The 24,405-nt window shown below is 43.2% G+C and overlaps 1 protein-coding gene across 1 annotated transcript; it reads right to left on the bottom strand.

Annotated features, from left to right (window-relative positions):
- Nucleotides 1–313: 313 nt before the first annotated feature.
- On the bottom strand, nucleotides 314–21,084 carry fem1c (fem-1 homolog c). Its single transcript, XM_083784977.1, has 6 exons — nucleotides 19,561–21,084; nucleotides 6,973–7,142; nucleotides 6,098–6,286; nucleotides 5,176–5,687; nucleotides 4,358–4,534; nucleotides 314–3,712 (listed from the first exon to the last, which is right to left on the bottom strand). The coding sequence occupies exons 1-6, from the start codon at nucleotides 20,102–20,104 to the stop codon at nucleotides 3,448–3,450; spliced, it is 1,857 nt and encodes a 618-aa protein (XP_083641103.1). The 5' UTR covers nucleotides 20,105–21,084; the 3' UTR covers nucleotides 314–3,447.
- Between the last annotated feature and the right edge of the window lie 3,321 nt (nucleotides 21,085–24,405).

Here is a 24,405-nt window from a genome sequence, read left to right as displayed (position 1 = left end):
ATTTTAACACAGCGTTGTAGAACTTATGTCAAGCTTCGAACACAGAAACCTGTGTGACGGCCACTTACCTTTGCCTTTCTATTAAATACGTATTACACCACATACAAGTATTTCAGATTCCCGAGGATATTTTCAAGGCAGAGAAGCATAGATGGGATAGAGATTTTGATATAGGACCGATAAAGATGTCAGGTTCTATGGAAGTAACCCAAACAATTAAGACATTTCTTGGCAACATTCCCAAGCACATCATCTCACCAAAACGAAACGCATTGGAGACATTGCTAAATGAACAAACGTGAACAAACAGATATGTGCAACATGGGTTTATTGTCCGTTAATTCTCAAACTGGTTCTTAAGACATGACTTTGATTGATGCCATATGAAATCTTAAACTCTGTTGTAGTAAAGTGCAGATTTAAAGCAAGTTGCCCTGGGAGTCCTCATACATATTCTGTCTGGTTTTGAACCATCAGGTTAATACATGATATGAAATCCTAAGAATTATGAAAAGCCCTTTTTTAACCACACATCTAAAGCTCATGTGCAAAAGATATTTTACAAAGCTTGAAGTCTTTACGACAAGGCAACCTCCCCCTATCACTCTCTTAATCTGTAATTGGGATACAATTGGGCAATAAGATGGGCAGAAGTATCCTAGATCAACTTTGAGTTTCTCACTCTCTAGGGTGAAGTCGCCTTTAGCTGTCAACTTGGCAGCCTGCCAGGCGTTTAAGTTATTAGAGAAAGTAAAAGATAAGTGTTATTTTTTTTTCATTTGCTGCTTTTAGTTTTAGACATTTTAGCATTTTTTTTACAGGGAGGTGGGGGCCTTCGAACATGGAAATGTTATATGCGATTTACTTTTTTTTTTACTATAGTCCTACTAGACTCCAGAAAATTACATCTGGCCACAAAAGATCACAGGATCTAGTGAATGTGAAGGTGACATATTCAGCCTACAACACAGTATGGCAGCGGTATAGTACCCCCTTCACATTCAGTAGATCCTGTGATCTTTTGTGGTAATAAACATAAATCGCTATAACATTTTGTAGAAAAATACATCTTTAGCCCCATGTTCGAAATACCCCCCCCCCCCCTGAAAATAGCTAAAACGAAAGAAAGCAGCAAATTAAAAATAAATGAACAAAAATGAATCTTTTATTTTCTCTAATAACCAAACATGAACCTTGAGTCAACATGGCCATCACACCACTTGCCGCGTGTGATCCACCAGGGCTCGGCACCCCTGGGTTGCTATTGACGATATTCAGGCCATCTTGCCAGCAAGGTGCTAACTAGGTGCAACTTCCCATTGACAGCCCATTCATCCTAACAGAAAAGTCCTATCTAATTGTATTAAACAACGTCGAACTCACAAACATTGCAGCTGTACGGAAAGCTTGAATTATCCTCTTTCATTCTGTAAAGTTTTTGTTTCATAAAACCTTAGATATGTTATGAGCTACATCCTGTCAAGACATTCTGTGCAGGTAATTTTTTGTGGGAGTTTGGGCGTGCTCGTTGGATATCACTCAACAGCCCTGCGTACCACCGGTTTTGAATTTACACATAATGCAGGAGGCAGCAGGAGGTTGCTTTACTGAAAACGAGTGCTTCCAAACTCCAATACTTAGGGAAAAAAGAAGTAGCACATAAAATGTCTACGGTGGATTTTTATCAAACAAAAAGATTACAGATTGAAAGAGGATAATTCAAGCTTTCCTCACAGCTGCAATGTTGGTGAGTTTGACATGGTTGCGTTTGAGGGAGGTGCTTTGGCCTTGCACCCTCTAAGACCCCATTTACACTGGCAGACAAATCTAGCCTGAATCAGATCTGTGGCACACCGAGATTGAAATCCGATTGGTTTAAATGAGTCTAACATGTCACATGACATCTGATTCAAGCTGGATTTGGCTGCCAGTGTAAATGGTCACTTGCTAAAGGCAACTTCACCCTACAACAGGTGTCTCTGAGAGCTAGTAACAAATATTCTACAGTGACTGGTTGAAATACCATACAATGTTACAAATCTTTGATAGATGTTAATAATTCCTGTAAAAAAAAATGTAAAGGGAAAATATTTTTAACCTGCACATGCACAGTCAGCTGTGTTAGAACCCAGACTTTTTTTGATCAAGCTTGGTAAAGAACGGCATTTAAAGATCAGCCATGTAAAAAAGCATGATAAGAGGTCACTTCTGTATACAAGTCCATACACTCCCATAGCAAAGTATGGCCACTGCAGTTCCTAGTGGAAGTCCTAAGCTCCATAGTCCTGCATGATAGTGTTAGCCAAGTACGGCCTGACCATACTCCTGATAGTCAATGGTCGAGTACTCATAAAACAAAAACAATCTACAACTCACTTATACATCCCACATGCTCCAACACACACACACACACACACACACACACACACACACACACACACACACACACACACACACACACACACACACACACACACACACACACACACACACACACACACACACACACACACACACACACACACACACACACACACACACACACACACACACAATAATACAATGGTTTTGCATCCTGTTCTTTGCAAAAAATTATAGCGATAAAAAGAAAAACGGCAGCAAGGAAGTAAACCAAGAAAGAAAAAATATAATAAGATATTGCACAGACAAGAGCCGGCACAAAACACAACAGTCTCTCTTTTCCAACAGCCTGGCCTGTGAATAGGAAGAATAAAGCACTTGTGGTGTTTGCAGACTTTAAACCCTTCTCATAAAGCTTTGTAATACACTACAATGAAAACAGTGACAAATTAGCCCATATACTAGGATTCACACAATTCATATTTAGTCTCGCATATCCAAATTTATATGACAACTAAATGCATTAAAGACAAATATACCTAATAATGACAGAAAGGGTCCATGACTATTGGCAACAGTGATGGGACAAAGAAAAAAAAAGAATTAACCTGAAGTCCCAGCATGTGTTGAAATGTGTCTGTCTTTACTCCTAGAGAGAAGCAGGCAGAGTTGAGACGAAGTTGGGGGCCAGCATGGAGAAAAATCTCTCAATGTTAATTCAATAAATAGCATTGTGGAATATGCAAAATAAAAAAGCAACAATATTCGTAAACCCACTACTCAGTTCATCCAGGGACATTGTGTTGCAGTCCCCTTCAAATACACAATCGCAAAAAGTCATTAGCCGTGGCTCTGTAAAAGGAGGAACAGAGAGGGAGAAAAGTCTTGTTTCCAGACTGAGTTATAACGTTTCTGCATGGACAAATCATGCTCTGAAGTCATTGGTTGCTCCAATATTCAACATTGTGTCTTTCAATCCACGGCTAGTTTACGAGTCAGGCGTCCATCTAGGCTTGCCAATCAATACTCACAGCCGTCTGCATCCACCCATACCCTGTTGTCCTCTCTCAGACTGTCAGGATGCCACTATCTGTGGAGCAGGACAAAGGCCTCCAGCTTCTCTGGGATGTGTCCCCGGTAGTCCAGGCTGTGCTTGATGATAGCCCTGGCGGCGAGGCACTGCAGTGTGGTGTGGTTGATGGGTTGAATCACGTTCCTGGCCAGCTCCTTCTCGTCCAGCAGATCGCAGGCCGTCTGCTGAAAGGAGTTGGTGCTGTCAAAGTGCGTTCCATTCGAGATAAGCAGGTTCATGATGTCCGGGTGTCCATTGGAGGCTGCCACGTGGAGAGGACTGGTGGGGTGTAAGACAAAATACTTTATTATACTATGCCAAAGTCAGCGCTGAGAGATGGTTGGTATTGAACAAATTAACAGGTTCAGGATGAGAGAGGAAATAAATTAAATAGAGCAATAGAAGAAGTAGGTCAGGAGTGGCTTATTGTCAGTATCAGCCGGTAACACTGACAGGAGTCTATCCCCGTTACAATGTGCTAGACCCCTGGGGTCTAGCACATCAGCTCCCAGTACTTCACGCACGACTTGCTGCACCAAGCCGTGCTACTCATTCGGTGAGTTGGCGGTGCTCAGGATCGAACCCATGAACTTTTGGTCCAAAAGCGAGAGCTCTACCAATAGAGCTACCCGGACCCAAACAAATAGAACAACTCCAACAATGGCTGGAAAAAAGGCTGCTGATGATTAGAGCGAGAACAATCTTGTAATACTACATTATTAGTGACTCCAATCCATAAACATCAAGATTCCACCACATGGGTTGGAATTGATGATTACACATCACATTACAGGTACAATATATAAGTAATATCTAAAGGACAAATAAAGAGGGCGTTCAAACTTTCACAAACAAATGTTAATCAAGTTGAAACCGTTAAAAGGCTATGGAATTTAGAAGAGATGAAAATGGGGAGAAAGGCACCTGTTGTCATCTTCATCTCGGCTGTTGACATCTGCTCCGCACTCCAAGAGGATGGAGGCCACAGTCAGGGAGGGGAACTTGCAGACAGGGTAGCGACCTACGCAGGTGGTGTTGCGGTCGACAGCCAGGTGAAGAGGGCTGTAACCGTTCTTACCACATGGCTGAAGCTTAAGGAACCTGCAGGGAAGAAATTAGTTACTGGTGGTACCCATTCATTCAGGGCAGTTATGGTAATGTCAGATACCATACTGTCAGAAATACTACCTTGATTGCAATATGACATCACAGAACATTGCACATAATAACCAAGACCCATTGGGCTTAAGACACCTCCTAGACCTAGAGTGAATATGATCCTGAAACAAATTCTTCGTTTTGTAAGGTTTCATTAACACCTTGAGGGCCCGGGCCCATTTAATCCATTAATAAAATGTGCCCATCGTCAGCAAGCGCCTCTAGGCTGTAGAGCGATGCGATCAGTTTTCATAGCACTAATTTGACGAAGATTATCAATCTTCGTCTCGGGCACATGACCGTGCACTTGAACTTGACGTGATTTACGTCATGGGCCCGATGGTGTTAACAAGAGTTCAAACTCAAAGAACTATCAACAATAGTGGATAGTTGGATAGTTTGGCTAATATAGGCAGAAAATATACTGCAGATGTGTTTCCGTGATCTTTTCTTTTTAATTTCACAACCATCACTTTAACCTTGCACACACAGGCTATCTCCCTGTATAATTTAATTATTTTCCACAGAGGACATTGTTACTCGTTAGTCATTTAAACACAAAACATAATCCTGCTCATACACACCTGTAGATCGTTTCCTTCTTGAAGTGGTCCTGCTCAGCTGTACAAGGCACCTTCTCCAAGAGGCAAATGAGGTGCAGTATGATTGACAAAGCTTTGCTGAGCTGGGTGGGGTCCGGCGGCACCGGCCCACTCTGCTTAACCGCTCGCTCAATTTCCAGCACGCTCTTGGAGAGGATCCCCATCAGGTCCTCGAATGACACAGAGGTCCCCAGGAGTCCCTTGGCCCGGTCCTGCAGCATGAAGGAGAAGAGTTCGGCGAAGGACAGCAGGCTGGAGGCTGTCATGGGGCTGAGTGGGTCCAGGTTGCTCTGCTGCATGTCCAGCGCGTACTTCCACAGGTTTATGCAGCGTGCAAAGTTTCCTGAGTCTGCATACACAGCGCCGCGGTAGCGGATGTAGTAGGATGTGTCCGGGTGCTGCGGGCCGAGGATCCTCTCCCTGATCAACAGCGCCTGCATGCGCATCTCATCTGGGTCAGAGATCAGACCGTCAAGCTCCTCTGCATTGGTTACCTAGAATGAGGATTACAAGGTGGTAAGTTTGAGATGATGACATAGTGTGGGTTTTACTTGAAAAGAGCTGAAAACGTCTTAGAAGAAACTATGGTTGTTTAATTCATACATTATGTTGTTTCCATCATACTTTTTGTAATAAGTCATTTTGCTTTCTGTAAAGGGTTTCTGGTGCTGGTGGCATGCAGGAATGATTTTCTGCCATTATACTGACTCGACCCAACTGTCTGGTCTGTGAACCTGGCATCAACCAATTAAACATTTGTTTTTAATAAAAAGGAAAAAAAAGAAGAAAGAAATAATTGAAAATGCCTCCTAAGGGAGACATGTATAATCCATGGTCAGCATGCTGTCTTGATTGACTTCTAGAAAACATGACTCAATTTTGGAATCGTCAAACTGGTACTCACCTCCCTGGCGTAGTCGTATGCCATGATCAGCTGCTTTGGTTCAGGTTTATGGACAATCCTGCCACTGTCAATATACCTGAGGTCCATGGCTCTTTTCCAGTATTTCAGTGCTCCTAGCAAATCTCTTTTTTTGTCCACAAATGTGGCACCCAACAGTTCGAGAGCATCAATGCATTCCTTCTCGCTGGTCTGCAGAGGGGAGAAGACATCACCTGTTAGCCTTTTGTCTTTTCACATGCACCTCTCAGACACCACACAATATGCCCGAGTTGGACCGCATCCACCAGCCACAAAGTTATTAGAGGCTCACTGCATTGCAACACTTGCACCTACTGGCATTGATAGTAGGTATCATAGTTGTAATACCAGCTATGATCCAGCTACCAGCTGTGGACTGGGTCAGGTTACGTTCACACGCAGATCACACAGAGCTAAGAGTCTGCACTCTGCACAAAAATGTATTTGGGGTGCAGGTAGGTTGCAGATACAGTGGACCTTTAGTTTGTGGGGGTTTCAGAGGCACATGCTAGAACTAGATGAGGTGCTACCCTGTGAATTATTATTCATAATTATTATTAATAATAATCTATTAGTAATAATAATAATAATTATTATTATTAATAATCTGCAAGCACCACTTGCAGATTATTCCAATTTGAATTATTTTCCTGTGTTGATGACACCTACAGTTACATGGCTGGCTGACTGACTAAACAAAGTTACTATAAAGTATTTATGTGAAATGCCGTTTGCACTAGAGCAGAGATTGTTAAAAATACAAACAAATTACATGCGTCAAAACAATTTCAGAATAACAGAAAATCTGAAATCTGAAGTTAAGCCCTCCGATTTCTGGTGGGGCTGGAATCCCTGACCTGCTGGTGCATTGTCAAGTAGTCCACAATGTTGGTGTGTCCAGTGACGCTTGCAGAGAGCAGCGGTGTCATGCCATAGCCATCCCTTTCCATGGACGCTCCATACTGCAGAAGCATCCGCATGATCTCCAGACTGCCTGACTCTGCACAGTCGTGGAGTGCTGTGTTGCCTATTGGGGAGATAGAGGAGGTAAGTCTCATGACTTACCTCAACTTATTTACTTTTTATTGCATTAAAAAAATAACCAAGAATGTGGCTGTTGAGGAGGATCGATATAAGTTTCATTTCAGTCAGATGACAATGAAAATAATGAACCCTGTGGAATCAAATGCACTCTCCCACCCTCAAAACCGCTCTGAAAACCCAGCTCTTCAATATGGCTTTCCCCAGCTAACTCCACATCCCCCTTTTCTCATAGTACGGTAGCTTAGGGCCATATTTTAGAGAAATGTGGACACGGCTGACAAAAGCGCCAAATTTTTTCCACATGTTCTCCATAACCATACGTTTCATTTTGGAAGGGGAGCCACGTCATCAAGATGTCAGAAGGCGGCCATCTTGGCATTCAAAGATGGCCGCCATGTAATATCTATAAGTGCAGCTATCTCAGCTTCTAAGCCACCTAAAAGGTCAAACTTGGTGTCAATATATACATTTTCTTTGTCAAGGAATGCAATATAACTATAGGGAATATCAATAAGTGACTAAATCTGCCAATAATAGATAATTTTGTTCATTCTGGCAATATATGTACACAATTATGGTTCGTTTTTGGACTTTACTTTGATGTATTCCTATTCTGTTTGGTTTTGGTGCTCATGTAAGTGATGGTGGACAGATTACAGAGGGACCCGCGTCTGCCACCAACCTCTCTCAGGTTTCAAATCAACCAGGAGAAGAGCATGTTAACTCCGACACGGTCTATAGACTTCATCGGTATAACACTATACCAATCTCTTTCACAGCTCGCCCGAGCCAAGAGAGAATAGAGGCAATAATACATTCCGCGGCATCATTCAAGAGGGATCGTTCGATTCCTTTTCATGCATGCCTCCGGATGGCGGGGCTTATGGCCTCAGTGGTTCACATAACCCGCCTAGCCAGGCTGAATATGAGACCTTTTCAACGTTGGATACCTATGCACCATCGCCACCAGAGGGTAACAGTGACGTCACAATGCGTGCTGGCCCTGAAATGGTGGGCAGACAGACGGGCTCTCTCAGAGGGCGTCTCTATGGGCAGACCTCTGACCAGGAAAGTTGTCACCACAGACGCCAGCATGATTGGCTGGGTATAGCCACACTGGAGGGCACTACAACCAGAGGGATGTGGACAGAACAACTACGGTCCTGCTACATCAACTATCTGGAGCTGATGGCGGTATTCCTCGCTTTGAGGGATTTCGAACCGCGCATCCGAGGTTCACACAACAACTATGTGCTACATCAACAAGCAAGGGGGACTCAGGTCCCCTCGCTTACACCAGCTGGCTCTGAGACTCACGATGTGGTGCGACGCTCGTCTACTATCCATCACAGCGTGTCACGTCCCGAGTGTTCTAAACACAGGGGCGGACCTGCTGTCCAGAGGACCCCTCCGCTACGCAGACTGGTCGTTACATCCCCAGGTAGTGAACCAGATCTGGGACAGGTTCGGGACACCCAAAGTGGACCTTTTTGCCTCAGAGCAGGACACGAAGTGCCCTCTCTTCTTCGCCATGGGAGGACCATCGACATTGGGGCTAGACGCTCTAGCACACCAATGGCCCAGGTCCCTCCTATACGCCCCACTGAGTCTCATTCTTCCCACTCTGGACAGAGTGAGGACTCGGGGTCTGACGGTACTACTAGTAGCACCAGCCTGGGGCGTCTGGAGGACGGAGATAGCCCCCCTCCTCTACAGCCAACCATGGCAGCTCCCTCTACGGGCGGATCTTCTCACGCAGGCGGGACGAGAAATCTTCCACCCCTTCCCCAAGGACCTAGACCTATGGGTCTGGCCCGTGAGAGGCTAATGCTGACTGAGGCCGGTCTCCCTCCGAATGTTGTCGCAACAATTCAGAAGGCCAGAGCCCAATCAACAATGACCCGCTTTCTCAGTTTGCGTACCGGTGGACCTCTACAGGCTTTCCACCCCCCTCCATTCGCTACTGAAGAGGACAGGAGGCTGAACTGCCTTTGCCCAGTGAGAGTGCTCCGCACTTACATGGACAGAACAGGCCCCTCAAGGATAGGTCATCAACTGTTCATATCCTGGGGTGACAGAACCATGGGAAAACCTGTCACAAAGGTTACTATCTCAAACTGGATAGTGCAGGCCATTCGCCTGGCCTACACCACTCAGGGAGTGGAGCCCCCGCTAACGCTAAAGGCTCATTCCACAAGAGGCATGGCAGCATCCTGGGCACTCCACAAGGGTGTCTCAATCCAGGATGTCTGCACAGGGGCAAGCTGGTCCTCCCCCTCGACCTTCGCCACATACTATAACCTAGATGTGGCAGTGCCCTCTTTAGCGCACGCGGTCTTGGGAGCTGCCGCACCATAAATGGACTCCGATCAAGTCCATCCCACAAGAGCTCTAGAGGAAATGAGGCAACGCCCCTCCTCCCTCTATAAAACCCAGGCTGCCTGGGGCAGTCGCCGCCCTACCCCAGTTAGCCGCTCCGGGAAGACACTGACAGTCTAAGACTGTCACCTTTCCACCCTGTGGGACCGGGCTACAAACCTAAGGTTTATCCCCAGCCCTTATTTATCCTCAAGTTCTAGGACTCACTGGCTAGTTCAGGATACGGGAGTTCATAAGGTCCCATAGAGCGAAATATTTCGCGAACACAACTTAAAAGAACATGAAGGTTACTTTAGTAACCATGGTTCTTTAAGTAAGTGAGCAAAATATTTCCCTGAACACCCTTTTGTTTTGCTCTTGGCAGAAGGAAAAGTGTTCGAGTGAGGCGGTGACGCAGACACAGGCCTTATAAACCCTGAGGCTTTGGGCGTCTGACGTCACCACTCTTAAACCCACAGGACATTAATGATGCCCTGTGCTGAGTTCATAAATGAAATTCTGTACCTCGGTTTCGGAACGAACACCTCCCGCCACTGGCAGGGAGGAGTCTGAGAAGGTTTTAAAGAACACTTAAAGACGCCACAACCTTATGTGTCTTTAAGTGTGACGCCAGTCAGGGTTTGCCCTGACTGGCTCACAGGAAGCCAGTCCTGTGACAGGTTACAGGTGCTCATGTAAAAGGCTCACTGGAATTGCACAGCTCTTTGCAGTTGTAAATGTAACAGATAATTTGAATGTTGTTATCATTCACTTCATGCTCCATTTTTCAATGTATCTGACTGCTAAAAGAGTTGAAGATGTTGCTAGAATTACCTATTTATTTGATATTGGCACAAATAAACATCTAGTGATATTCTCAATGACCTTATTGCATTCCTTGACCCAGATAATGTATATTTTGACACCAAGATTGACCTTCTAAGTGGCTTAGAAGCTGAGATAGTGGCACTTATAGATATTCCATGGCGGCCATCTTTGAACGCCAAGATGGCCGCCTTCTGACATCTTGATGACGTGGCTCCCCTTCCAAAATGAAACGTATGGTTATGGAGAACATGTGGAAAAAATTTGGCGCTTTTGTCAGCCGTGTCCACATTTTTTTGCTAAGCTACCGTACTATCATCATTCCACTGTTTTTATTGATTTTATTCCTTAGTCTTAGCATTTTCTTAAGTAATTTCTGTCAGGTGAAACCTGACATACAACAGGCCCGTTTTCAACTGCCCCCTAAGCCGATGGGAGTCTGACCCCATACCTCTGAAAAGCCGCCAGCTAATCGCGTAGTAGCGACCTAGTCATGATTGGTTGCTTCCTAAGCTATGACACGGGCACCATGGAACTCTGCACCCAGACCACACTCTGCAACCATAGACATATATAAACACTGCGGAGGGCCTGATAACACCGGCTAACTAAAGTTATGAGCTAACTGGAGAGCAGGAAAAAAGAAAAGATGGACAGATGCACAACGGAGACAGCGCTTGTTTCACCTGACAAATATGACTATGTCATCATTTCTTGTTCCTATATAAAGTGATTTTTGTCGTTTTCTCCTCCCCAGATCCTCTCATGAAAAGGGTCTTTGGTAAAGCGACCCACCACGTGATCGCAAAGATTGCCTCTCATCCACCGACCGCACAGGGAATGGCTCTCTCATAGACAGTTGCGATCGTAGTGATGATGAATATTCTGTGACTACTTAACTCTATTTTTCCCAAGTCCGTATATATATATATATATATATATATATATATTCCAACTATGGGATTGCAAATATAATCTCAAGATTTTCAAACCTCCATAAGTCAGACTCCAGAATCGCTGTCCTTGGTGGATAACAGCTAGCGGTAGAGATAGTTAAAAATGAACTAAGTAAATATGAAAAAAGCACTTGGGCTATTTTGGTTAAATATTATTGGCACTGAATTAAGTTAAGGAATCAGAAGATTGAGTTGTGGTGCTTTATTTATAAGGATATAGTGACAACTCATAATTCAATGATCCAATCAGTCATAATGACACATAGTGAGACAATGCATGATCCAATCAGTGACTTGTTTGATTGGCCTGGTTGAGGATTCCAATGCTATCAATCACATTGAAAGAAGACACACACACCCCCCCCCCCCTAGGAGGATCTCCAGATGTTTACAGTGCTATTTGCTAGACTACCTAGTACCTACTGTCCCTTAAGGGCAGTCCATACTCTCTCCGACCACCGAACCTTTCGTCGGAAAGACCAGACTTTATTTTTTTCTCCGAAGTAGAGTTCGGAGAGTCACAACATCTGGGAGTGCAGCTTTCAGAACAAAAATTCGGAGGAATGCGTTTCAGAAGTTGCGAGTGACGTCATGTTGTAGTTGTACCGGAGCTTTCAGACGACAAGTTCGGTGGTCGGAGAGAGTATGGACTGCCCTTTACACTAACCGTTTATTTTGCATCGAGGAGCGATGTGTGTACGTCGCCTCGGCTTAAAAAAAATGAAGCCTGACTTATGCTTCGTTGCGCGACGTGTTGCATGCTGAAATTTATCTGCAAGCTCACAACGCATCGCCTCCGCAACACGTTGTGAGCTTATAGGATGCAGGATGTGAGGCGTTCAGAAACTTTTGCCTTTGGTTTTGGACTTAATTCCCAATAGGTTTGGACTTTTTTCCCCAATAGGAAATGTCACATTTGTTTGTCTTTTTTCTTTTCTTAAAAAACAAACAAAATAAAACATATTTGAGACAATGTATTTCTTTTACCCAAAGATCTAAATAAATAAAAAAAAATCAGAGAGAGAAAACATCTGGATTTTATTTTTAAGCTAAATCAAACCGCCCTACACTGCCCAAGTCATGTCACTTTTCTTTTTTTCTATCCACAAGCATGTCTGAAACTTGCTGGCACCATAGAGTAATTAAAGGATAGAGACTGAACCGGAGCGATAGCTCACAAAACTGACAACTATGTTATTTGTCAATTACTAAACTCATGATGTACCGTTCCTACACTAGTACATGTGTCTGTGTGTCAAGTTATGGAGTGGAGCCAACTGCTCAGGCACAAGCTGTACATCTGACAGGATCTACTAGGGAGACAAGCATATAATTAATAAGTACCATTGTTTTACAAGTCATAGAGATCCACAGACTGCACAGTGCACAGAGACAAAAAACACAGACACACCTAAGCATCTATGGTGCACATGCACAGCACTGCTCATAGACAAAGACACAGAGATGACATGTGCACATGGCCCACATAGACCGCAAAAAATATATACTGGCCCAGGCCGTAGCGTAACGGTCTGGGCACCGGACTGGTAATCCAGTCGCAGTGTGCCGCGGGTTCGACTCACGGACCCGACACGGCCTTTACTGCATGTCATCCCCCCATCTCTCTCCCGTTTCCTGTCAGCCTACTGTCTGTCCCTTCAAAAATCAATAAAAGGCGTAAGCCGCAAAATAAAATATCTTAAAAAAAATATATATATACTGTATACCCCCCCCGCCCCCCCCTCTTTTTTAATACTTGATTAAATCCATTAATTGTTGCAGCCCTAATAAGTAATAATAATGCAATGTGTCCAGCAATATGCACTTGGGTTTGACACAATGTCGAATAACAAAGGGTAAACTTTTAAATGCTCCAATTTGTATTTGCAGCAGCAATACAACATTTCAACCAATCTTTTTCAAGTAAGTTTGACACAATGTCGTACATCATCCTTGTTACTAGTGCCACTGAAGATTGTCCACCGAAGAGCCGACTTTAGGACAGTACCCGCCCACCCGAACCTCAAATGACATCACATTGTAGGCTCTACAGCGCCAAACCGACTTTTATTCGGCTCTAAAACAGGAGTATGAATCGCGCCTAAAGCCCCGTTCAGATCAAAAAAAGCTGGAAATTTAAAAAAAAAGCAAAACTCATTTCCACGCAGCTTTTTTTTGAGTCGTGTACAAGGTACCTGTCACTCAACCTGCCTGGACTGGCTTTGAGACGAGGAAGAACACACAGGCAGTTTTTTAGCAGATTGCGCATTTGAAAGTCTAAAATGTAAAATAGCGACTGTATAGGAGAAATAATTATATATTTAGTTACATCATAACCTATTTATCGATTAATAAATAATATAATCTTGGTAAACTTGTTTGTAAATAACCGAACGGACCGGATCTCAATCCTCCCCAGTCTTCAGTGCTCATCTCCCCCACTCAGCTCTCCTCTCCCCCTCTCGAGCGAAACCCTCCGGGCATTTTTTTAAATAGCCGCTCTGTATGTAATGTTAATGTTGATTTAGCAAGAGCATACCGTAGAAATACAATCAGGACAGGACAGGTCGGATCAGGGATGTCCACATGCATATCATACAACTGATATAATCATATAAAGGCTATTAATTATTGATCTCTCTCGCGCACACGCACACATACACACGGTGCACACGACGCGCTGGGGACTCAGAACTTTAGTTCTTTGTCTATAGACTATATATATATATCTGCTAATTTATAAACCGTGTGTGTGTTTAGTCCACGGTCAGAGGCCCCTTTTCCACTATGGGGTGGAACCAGAACTATCCAGAACCTGAACCTATTTTTTTTAGTTCTGGGTTTGTTTCCACAGCGCACAGCGCGGTACGGCACGGTTTCAGACCAGGTTCTCAGAACCTTTTTTCGGCCCTGCTTTTGAGGTAGTACTAACGCTGAGTTCTGGGAACCTATGGGCGGGGCCAGCAGCGCTGCTGCTCTCGATTGGTCGAGCTGAGGTGACAGCACTCTGAGCACTGAGGAGACCGGAGCGAGGAGAAGCGCACACAACACAACAGCGCACATTTTAAACTCCTAAGTGCGACACAGCGACAGCGGACACACATAAAAATAACCTGGAAAAGCACACAGAAACACTATGGCCACGAGAGAGGGAGAGACAGAGCTTGTGTGTGCGTGAGGGAGAGAGAGAGAGAGCCATAAAGCTGTCGCGACGAGTTGTTTGCTTGCAGTTGTTGTTCTACACTACAGCTAACAGCTAGGCTAACTGCAGATGTGTGTGTGTGCGTGTGCGTGTGTGTGTATGTGTATGTGTTTGCGTGCGTGTATGTGTTTCGTGCGTGTGCTCGCGCGCGAGAGCGCCATATAATCTATTCTAAATTGCCAGAACAGAATTTTCTTTCTTTTTCAGGGCAAGGCATTAGGCATATCATTACTAGAAATGTGCTGTACACAATACTACACATTGGAAGAATTCAATTCAACTAGCACAACGGTTAAATGATTTGTATTTGCACATTTCTTGATATTGACATTACAACTGGACTGGATGTTATGGCACAATTTGCTCAATCTGCTCAAGAGGCACTATAATTGCAACCCACACAATGTTAAATGCTATATTCAAAAGGTGGGTTATCATTTATCATATGAGCTATAGCCTATATGAGATATATTTTTCTCTTGCAGTTTAAGCAAAATATTGTAGACAGGTAAAGGTTGGAGAACAACTGGTCGAATGCATTTAAAACGGGTGTTTTACTGTTGTCCCACTCCCCACATGGAAAGGAAATCCATATCGGCAAATATAGCCTATATATAATGTATGCTGCATATATCCATGTTCATATAAACTACAGTATGTGCATATACAGTATATCTATTATGTATAGGAAATATATGTGACAGCTGTGGCATGTGGCTGCCACAGCTGTGGCACATGTGGCATATAAAAATATGTTCATATTATTGGTTTAAAAAAGTACAATAAAGCAAATAAATTTGAAAATAGACAATCTACAAGCTCACGTGTCTCATCGAGCTTGTAGTTTGTCTATTTTCAAATGGCCGAAATGTATTTAAGTATAATACTATATACAGCTACTTTCCACCACTGTTGAATAATAACCAGTCATTATTTAAACATGAATATCTCTGTATTCCGGGACCCCCCCGGCCGTGCCAAGGGGGAGGGGGCCCTGCCGGCCGAGCTACTCAGCAGTGGGGGAATAGGGGGGGGGGCAGACTTAACAGGTTCTGGGTTCTGGTTATATGGAAATGGAAGCAGAACTTGGTTCTGGAACTACACATGGTTCTTGGTAGTTCTGGGTCCTGGAAAGTTCTGGTTCTGGTTCTGGTTCCACCCCATAGTGGAAAAGGGGCCAGAGTCAGCTACGGGTTTTAGTTCACCTCAGTGGGAACCGGGAGGGTGTAATTACTGCAAGGGCACTGAGAGAGAACTGCATGGGTCGCAAGTGATTCCCGTGACGTCTCCTCCACGCGGTGCTCAATATCACACACACACACACACACACACACACACACACACACACACGGGATTGTGTTCTATCTATCTATAAATATAGGCTATCTACTGTCTTTCAACTTTTGCTATGAGGTTCATCGATAGGCCTACATGAACGCAATAAACCAATTGAAATGATTCCCTCAAATAAATCTTATCTATATGCCATTGGTTTATCGATTCAGAACGCAGCAAACCAATCACAAAACACGGGCAACATATTGCATAAATAGTACATACAGCTGATATAAAGGCTATTAATTATTTATTTTAAAGGTACGGTGCAAAAGTTTCAACAATCAAAATACATTGCAGCGACAGACAGACACACACACACACACACACACGAGAGCGGGCTTCTCCTCCCCTCTTCTCGGGGCAAGTTTGGGGGGAAACTCCGACACCGGTTGGAACTATATTGTTTAATTGTTTGTCTCTATCTATCTATATCTGCTAATTTATCAACCGTGTGTGTGTGCACTGTTTAGTCCACAATCAGCATCAGCGACGGATAGCGTTCTGGACTGGGCAGTAGTCTGCATCAATGGCTTCGATGAGAACCGGAGCGAGGTGAATGCAGGATCAATTCTACCCAGAAAAAGTGACAATCCACTGGGAACACGGAACACAACCTGTTTTCACCGCTTCGACAACTTGTTTCTCATATAAACTTTCATTTCTATCGATAAAATCTGCTATGGTCTTGCCAAATATCCATTTCATATACAGCCCATATTTAAAAAGTTTATTTTTTAATTCTGAGAATCGCAGTGGACAGCTTTTGCAGGGCCTTTTCCTTTTGTGAAATGATCTCAACTCCGCCTCCTCAAACCACGCTATGCTCTGATTAGCCTCGGAAACCCAGACGTTTTTATTTCCAGGAAGGAAAAAAAAAGTCTGGGTCCGAGTCCACTTCAATTCGGCATAGAGTAGCGCAAACGTCGATCACTCTCTGCTGATTTCTGATCGCCTGCACCTTTGTTAAATTGACACACACACGCACACATGTACACACACACCCAGTTTCATGTCGCGCAGCTGTGTCTAGATTCTCCCGGCGGATTTAAAAGCTTCAGCTTTTAAAAGCTGCTTGAAAGTTAAGTTTTGGGGAGAGAAAAAAAACGCAAAAAAAAAAAGCTGTTAATTCCAAGCTTCAAAACGCAAAAGCGGCTCTGCATAGAGATAACATGGTACCACGAAGCTAAAGCAGAAGCTAGCTTCTGCAATGTGAATGGGGCTTTAGGCCGATCAGTATGGACAGTCGCACACTACCCCAGTAGGCCATGGAAGAACCTCTATCCCAAACGGGGTAATTTAGGCACCATTCCTTCCAGTACCAATGCAACCTGAGGCCATGCACCTCTGTATCAGACAGGGCCAAACTAGGGTAGCCTTGCTTACTCATTATAAATTTGCCTACCGGTATGTCCTAATGTCCCATGTCATGCAGACCTAAAGCTACATTTGAGTCTGAGATAGTTCTTTTTTTACCTGGTCCCTAACAAATAACTGGTAGACTTTACAATTGTAAAATAAAATGTGGGGTTGTTGCCCGATTACTGTACCGTCAGATTTCAATCATGCTGCCACTGGGCTTGTATTCCGGTCTCTAGTTGCCTTGCCACCAGGCTTGCCTATAATGAAACTCTAAACTCTGGAGCACAACGATGTTAGAATAGAAAAATGTTTACTTATCCTTGCCGGAGTGAAATGTACTACTGCTAAGTGCTAACAATACAAAAAACTTTGGATGGTCAGTCTAAAGGAGTTAATGGTGACATTAGTCCGGCAGCCAGGCTTGTGGGGTGGGAAATTTGGTATATAGTATTTTTTATTGGCCTAAAATATTGTCTATATACATACATTCATGAATCCTCAATCCACTTGCTGTCTGGCTGTCAGTATTGAGCAATTGTTTTTATAGGGGTTTCTTGTAACCCTACCATTAACAGCCAATATAAGGCAAAAATGTTTATGTGTAATATCTATCACGCATTGCCAAGGTTTTATCGTGCGCAACCCTTATTTTGAAAAGCCAAATATCCGCAACCGGATGTTACACTGACCAAATGCTGTGTGTGGTGGTAAACACTGGAAAACATAGCCTACGGTTCTGGCAGGCTAGACGATTAATTTAATCCTGCGGTTACTACGGTTCTGGTTCTGCGTGTTAAGTAGCATGTGACATGTCAAACTAGGGGGTTTTCATGATTCTGAATCCATTCCAACTTCAAAGAATTCGTTTTGCACAAAAAAACACTCCTTGGGCTAAAAATGGCCATAGCAGTCATGACAAATGTGATGAGATCAGATGGGCACATTAGGTGGCTATGGCTGTTTTTAGCCCAAGGAGTGTTTTTTGTGCAAAAACTAATGCTTGGAAGTAGCCGCAATTTGCAACTCTAGATTATTTTATAATGGGATGAATCTAGAGTTGCAACAAGCTCCACCCACTTCCTATTCATCATTTTTGGTTTGTGATCTGCTTGTCTTAAACAACGTTAAACTCACCAACATTGCAGCTGTAGTCCAAGCTTGAATTATCCTCTTTCAATCTGCCGAGCTTGTTTTTCATAAAAATCCACCATAGATGTTATGAGATACTTTCTGTCAAGACATCCTCTGCAAGTGATTCTTTTTCTAAGTGTTGCAGTTTGGAAGCACTCGTTTTGGTTAACGGGTCGCGCTGCTGCCTCCTGCATTATGTGCAAATTCTAAACAGGTGGCATGCAGGGCCGTTCAGTGACATACGACGAGTGCTTCCAAACTCCAGCAAAAATAATCACTTGCAGAGGATGTCTTGACAGAAAGTAGCTCATAACATGTCTACGGTGGATTTTTATGAAAAACAAGCTCGGCAGATTGAAAGAGGATAATTCAAGCTTGGACTACAGCTGCAATGTTGGTGAGTTTAACGTCGTTTAAGACAAGCAGATCACAAACCAAAAATGATGAATAGGAAGTGGATGGAGCTTGTTGCAACTCTAGATTCATCCCATTATAAACAAATCTAGAGTTGCAAATTGCGGCTAGCTTGGAAGTTGGAATGGATTCAGAATCATGAAAACCCCCTAGTTTGACATGTCACATGCTACTTAAAGTACAAGGAAAGTTTGACATTTTTGCCTTACATAGTTATTATTAATGGTAGGGTCACAAGAAACCCCTATTAAAAAAAAATATATATATATATACCAAATTTAAATCCCACTTTAAACAAAAGAAGCCTGTCGGATGCCGGACTACATGATGAGACAGTCACTTAAAGATTATTAATTAAGAAACGGTTTTGAAAAGGATAAGTCATTGGCTGTGTTGGAAACAAATCCTCACATCCAAATGTGATGTCCTGTGCCTAATATATCTACTTAATAAGTTAACTTAACAGAATGAGTACCCAGTCAGAGATTTTCTTTATCATAAACATTTTTCTTAGTACAAACTACTAATTATGTGACGTGAAAGATTATACTGTAGGCTGAGGCTCATGTTATTATATGACTATACCTTTCATCTTTGAGTTCTAGTGCTGAACAGAACAGAAACCACTGGAAACAACAAGTAGGCCTAATTGTACAACTCGTAGTAGGCCATGTCAAACAACGCTTATCTTCAGGTCACAGGTGACAAGTCTTGGGAATGTGTGAAGGTTTCTACCTACACACGCATTAAAATGAAGTTCTCTGTACACACAGAGGACAGATGTATGTCCCCCACACGCCGCTCAACCAGCCACTCACCTTTGACACTCTTCCTGTTGACATCTGCACCTTTCTCCAGTAAATACTGTGCTATTTCCTTGTGTCCTTTGTAACAGGAGATCATGAGACACGTGTGGCCATGTCTGTTCGCCACCTCCAGATCAGCTTTATGCTCCACCAAGTACTTCACAATATCCAAGTGTCCGTCGAAGCAGGCTGCTCTGAGCGGAGTGGAGTTGGTCAGAGTCGTGTTGTTCACAGAGGCCCCGTGCCCCAACAGAGACTGGACCACTTTTAAGTGACCCGCAGCAGACGCGGCCCAGAGAGGGGGCGCCCCCTCGATGGTCTCGCCGTCAAAGTTGACCGAACCCCCGATTTCCACGCTCGCACAGCAGCACTCCAGAAGGTACTCCACCAGGTCCAGGTGTCCATATCGCGCGGCCATCAGGAGCGGGGTGGCCCCGTTCGTCTTCTCCCCCATCAGCGTGGACACATCGTGTCCATCTTTGTTCTCCAGGAGCTTCTGAAGGAGCCGCAGCTTGCCATCCCTGGCCGCGTTGAACACAGCCGTCTTAAGATCCATTTCCCTTCGCCGTGGAACTAAATGAGCAGCGATGTCGTATAATTTATAGTACAACGCTAGCTACCACAGGAGGTGGACAGAAGGAGGGCTCTTTGTTTACAGCAGACTTCCTAGCTAAAGTTGCTAACGTTACTTTGTGTTAGGAACAAACCTCATATAAACTCTAATGTCAGCTTGTTGGTAGAACCACCATCATGACCAGCAGTAAAGTGTCATTTAAAACCAGTTTAAAAAAAGAAAAACCTTGCTACAAAGGAGACAACTATGTTGGGGACGCTAGCCAACTTCCTTAATTAGCTATTTAGCTTAGCTTCATCGACCAATCCTGGGAGTCTTGTTGTTTCAGTTGTTCCACTTCCACCACCGCGGCGTCCGTTTCATTCAGACACGACTGGCACCGTTGTTGTCATCTCTGGTCATGTTTATATCCCAACCGGACGACATACGCAGGGCCGAGGAACGGCGATCCACCCCCGCTCGTTCTCCTGTGTTGCTGCTAGCTTAGCTTTGTTTGCTAGTTTAGCTTCTCTTCTGCCAACGGAACGGTGTTTTCTTCGTCGTTTCCAACTCAAAACGTTGAAATGACAGCGGCGGGTGGACGCTTTGTTCGCTGACAACGACTTGTCCCTCTCGTCAAACAGGACATGAAGTTGTTAACTCCGTGTAAATCCTGTGTAAAGGGACAGTAAAATGCTGGCGGATTGAACGTCCTCCCACCTCTCAGCTGGACGATCACGACTCACTTCTATCAAATCGAAAACAATGCAGTGTTTTTTTCCCCTTCCACCTGTCGTAAGATTGACACACGGACGCTCCAATCACCGAGCTGCTAGATAGCTACGTAGTCACCCATAAGTCTAGCGTGCCTCGTCGTCCGACGGAGTCGCGCTCCGAAAATAGCCTATCTACTACAAGCAGTCACAAGTCACAACGCGTCGCGGAAGGGTTAAATGAAATCGGGCTGAACAAGAGGAAACGAAAGGGAGAACCGAGTGAATGGAATACAAATGTTCGGTTGAAAATGATATCTATTAGATTTTTGTAATTTATGAAACGTCATATCTGATCCTCTATTTTGTCTGTCTCACAAACAAGTATTAAACAAACAGTTCTGAAACTGTTAATTCATTTGACCACATCACCCCCTACTGACTGAAAGTTGAAAGCACCACGAAACATAAACTATAATGCTTTCAGATAAATAATTCTAATTTACAAAAAATATTTTTCATTTATCCTAGATTAAGGTGAAGTAAATGTACAGTACAATGAATGTACAATCAATTTCTGTATAACGGTGTCTTGATTCATAATGTATATAAAAAAAAACATGTTTTATACCAGAAAGTTTATTCAGCTATGCAAGGAAACAAGTCCCAAGAGTGCCTCAAAGCTGATTCTAAATGTTGAGAATGAAGTCAAATAGTGCACAAAACATAACACCATCACACCTTTGAATAAAGAAAGTCATAAAAAACCCCCACTTATGACAAGATTTATATTCAGCCAATTATATCAGAACAAAATATTACTATGAGAAGATAGCTACACTTCAAAATTAACTTATGGTCAAGGCATACATAGACAGGAATTTGTTAAATTGTAATTGAGGGAAAAACAAGATTTGAGTTAGTCCTCATAGCCCTAGAAAGATTTTTTCCAGAAAAAGGCCAAACCATAATGCCAAAAACATTGTATAAAAGGATGGTCACAAAAAAAACATTTGGTTTGCAGTAACAACCCTAACCCAGTAACAATAGCCGGGGAGCCACAGGCCCAAAAGCTCAACAGTTAAGGTTAACCTGTGATGTCATGACATACTTTTTGTGTTTTTTCTATTCACTTGGTCATTAAGGTACACAGAATGAGGTCTGCTCTGCCGGAAACATTGCGAAAAAAAGTTATGGCCATTTTTGTTATTGTATACCACATCATAGACAACCAATATAAGGCAAAATTCCATCATACTTTAAGTAGCATGTGACATGTCAAACTAGGGGGTTTTCATGATTCCGAATCCATTCTAAGCATTAGTTTTGCACAAAAAACAGTCCTTGGCCTAAATTTGGCCATATCGACTTGCCCAAATGTGCTGCCCTCATCTGTGATGACGGCTATAGCCGTTTTTAGGCCAAGGAGTGTTTTTCGTGCAAAACTAATGCTTGGAATCAATGGATTCAGAATCATGAAAACCCCCTAGTTTGACATTTCACATGCTACATAAAGTATGATGATATTTTGCCTTATATTGGTTGTCTATTGTGGGGTATACAAAAATGGCCATAACTTTTTTTTCACGATATTTCCGGCAGAGCAGACCTCTCATGCTGTGGACCTTAACGACCAAGTGAATAGAAAAAGTAGGTCATGATTTTTGGTGCTGGCTCCCTGGCTACAAGGTTTAAACATGGCATTTCTAGATGGTTACACAACTAGTCTGGATTTAATTCCAGCCAGGTAACCTTCACGTTTGTTGTCTTGGTAAATGATAGCACAACTAGATAGTGTGAAATTTGGAGAAAAAAAACTGCTGTTAATACATCAACATGCAGCCTTGTCTCTTCAACACAATCTTTCATGCTAGGAAAGTGAGAGAATTGATGTATGATTCCTAAAGCCTGATTTAAACTTAGTTGCAGGCCAGCGTCATGCACTGAAAACAGCAGAGCTACAAGCTCATAACACAATCGCACTGAAATGAAGGCTACCTTCTCATAGTCCATTCCCATGTTTTAAATGAACTCACATGAGTTCTCAAGAAACTCTGAAGATCCAAATCTCTTGTAAGCATTTAAATTACAACATCAAACCAACCTACCGGTATGTTTTTACATTCAGGCAGTATTGTACAAAACAATATTAATTTTACAACAGTGTTGTAAAAACAAAACAAAAACAATATGAACCCACATAATAAATAAGTTATTACACTTTAACAGTAAATGTCAGAATGAGAGTTAAAGCAAAGCAATGGCTGCCGTTAAGGGCCAAATAAACAAGATGTTGCATCTGGAACTGCTCACAATACCACTTTGATCAAGTGTTTTTTGCCAAACAGTTTGTTTTCATGTCCTCCATGTCTATGTCATAGCAGTCAAACTAACATTTACATGATGTAATACATAACACCCTAAGGCATAGTCTAATCTGAAATACTTTACCAGGGTGTGTTAAAAAGTAAATTCAAAAGATGAACACATTTAAAACTTCAAATTCAGCGAATGGAATCTAAAAACAAAGAAAACTGCTATACTGTACATATGTTTTAAGGAATTGTCTTGAGAAGGAGAAACTGGTTGAGAGAGCCATTGGCTCCAGTGGGATCCCTGATTGCTACCCCTTAGCCCGAATTAAAGCTGGCATTAATCATGGAACTAAACAAATAACTGGTTAAAGATTTAGTTTTATAGTGTCTATGGTTTTCTCCCTTCAAGTTACCAATTTGAAATGGCATGAAGGATAAAAACGGAACAGTGTTTTGCCCAGTAGGCCATGTATGTGCACAACTGTAATCCCATGTTTCCAGAAGGTAGCATACCAGTTTCCTGTTCCAATTGATTTTCGCATAGCATTGTTTGATTGGCTCGAGAGCAGGTTTGAACCGGAAACATATGACACCTCCACTTATTTCAAGTTCAAATCGAATCTACGGAAAATTGAAATAGAACAGCAAAAAGAATATGCCATCCTGGAAACCAGGGACATGCAGAGACTTAGTCATTTTTTTTATAGTCCATAGGAACATCCATCTACATTGCCTATTCTGCTTTCACTGATCAGTGCTGTGCAGACAAATCAATTCCTTAAAGCTGCTATAAGCAATAATGTCAACATTTGAATGACCTTATTTTTTTTGAGCGGTGCCTCCGCTCCATTACACAGCTGTGTGTCCGTATGTGTACGTGTATGTATGTCTGAGAACAGTGAGCTGCAACACAGTAACTCTGTCACTTCTCGACCGTTTCGGACGTGGGAAGCATAGAGTAATAAAAGGATAGAGGCCGAACCGGAGCGACTGCCCCGCCACCCCGCTATTCATTTCAGTGGAAGTTGCTCAGTGGCGTTTTGAAGCACCCGGAAGAACGGTCTACTTCCGCATTTGACCACCAATTTTGGTGGTCAAATGCAGAAGTGCAAACAAGCACTCAATGTTAAACCCCAGCTACACAGGGTTTCCTCGTCATAAATCCACGGGTCGGCGTGCAGTTCACGCTCTAACCAGTGGGGCTGAGCGCTTCAACATTGGAGAGGCTCCCTGGGGGCTTGGCAGGAAGGCTCCCCTGGCTGCGTTCCTGGGGGTC

The sequence above is a fragment of the Protomyctophum parallelum genome, assembly GCF_964188405.1.
Source record: "Protomyctophum parallelum genome assembly, chromosome: 15".
Taxonomy (NCBI): Eukaryota; Metazoa; Chordata; class Actinopteri; order Myctophiformes; family Myctophidae; genus Protomyctophum; species Protomyctophum parallelum.
This window is presented reverse-complemented; position numbering and strand designations above follow the sequence as displayed.

What these genes read in the sequence shown, in the direction of transcription:
- fem1c (XM_083784977.1), bottom strand. Translation starts at nt 20,104, where the DNA reads ATGGATCTTAAGACGGCTGTGTTCAACGCGGCCAGGGATGGCAAGCTG. An exon ending in CATACGACTACGCCAGGGAG is followed by an intron (nt 5,688 to 6,097) that starts GTGAGTACCAGT and finishes TCCTCATTCTAG; the next exon opens with GTAACCAATGCAGAGGAGCT. An exon ending in CGAGATGAAGATGACAACAG is followed by an intron (nt 3,713 to 4,357) that starts GTGCCTTTCTCC and finishes ACACCCCACCAG; the next exon opens with TCCTCTCCACGTGGCAGCCT.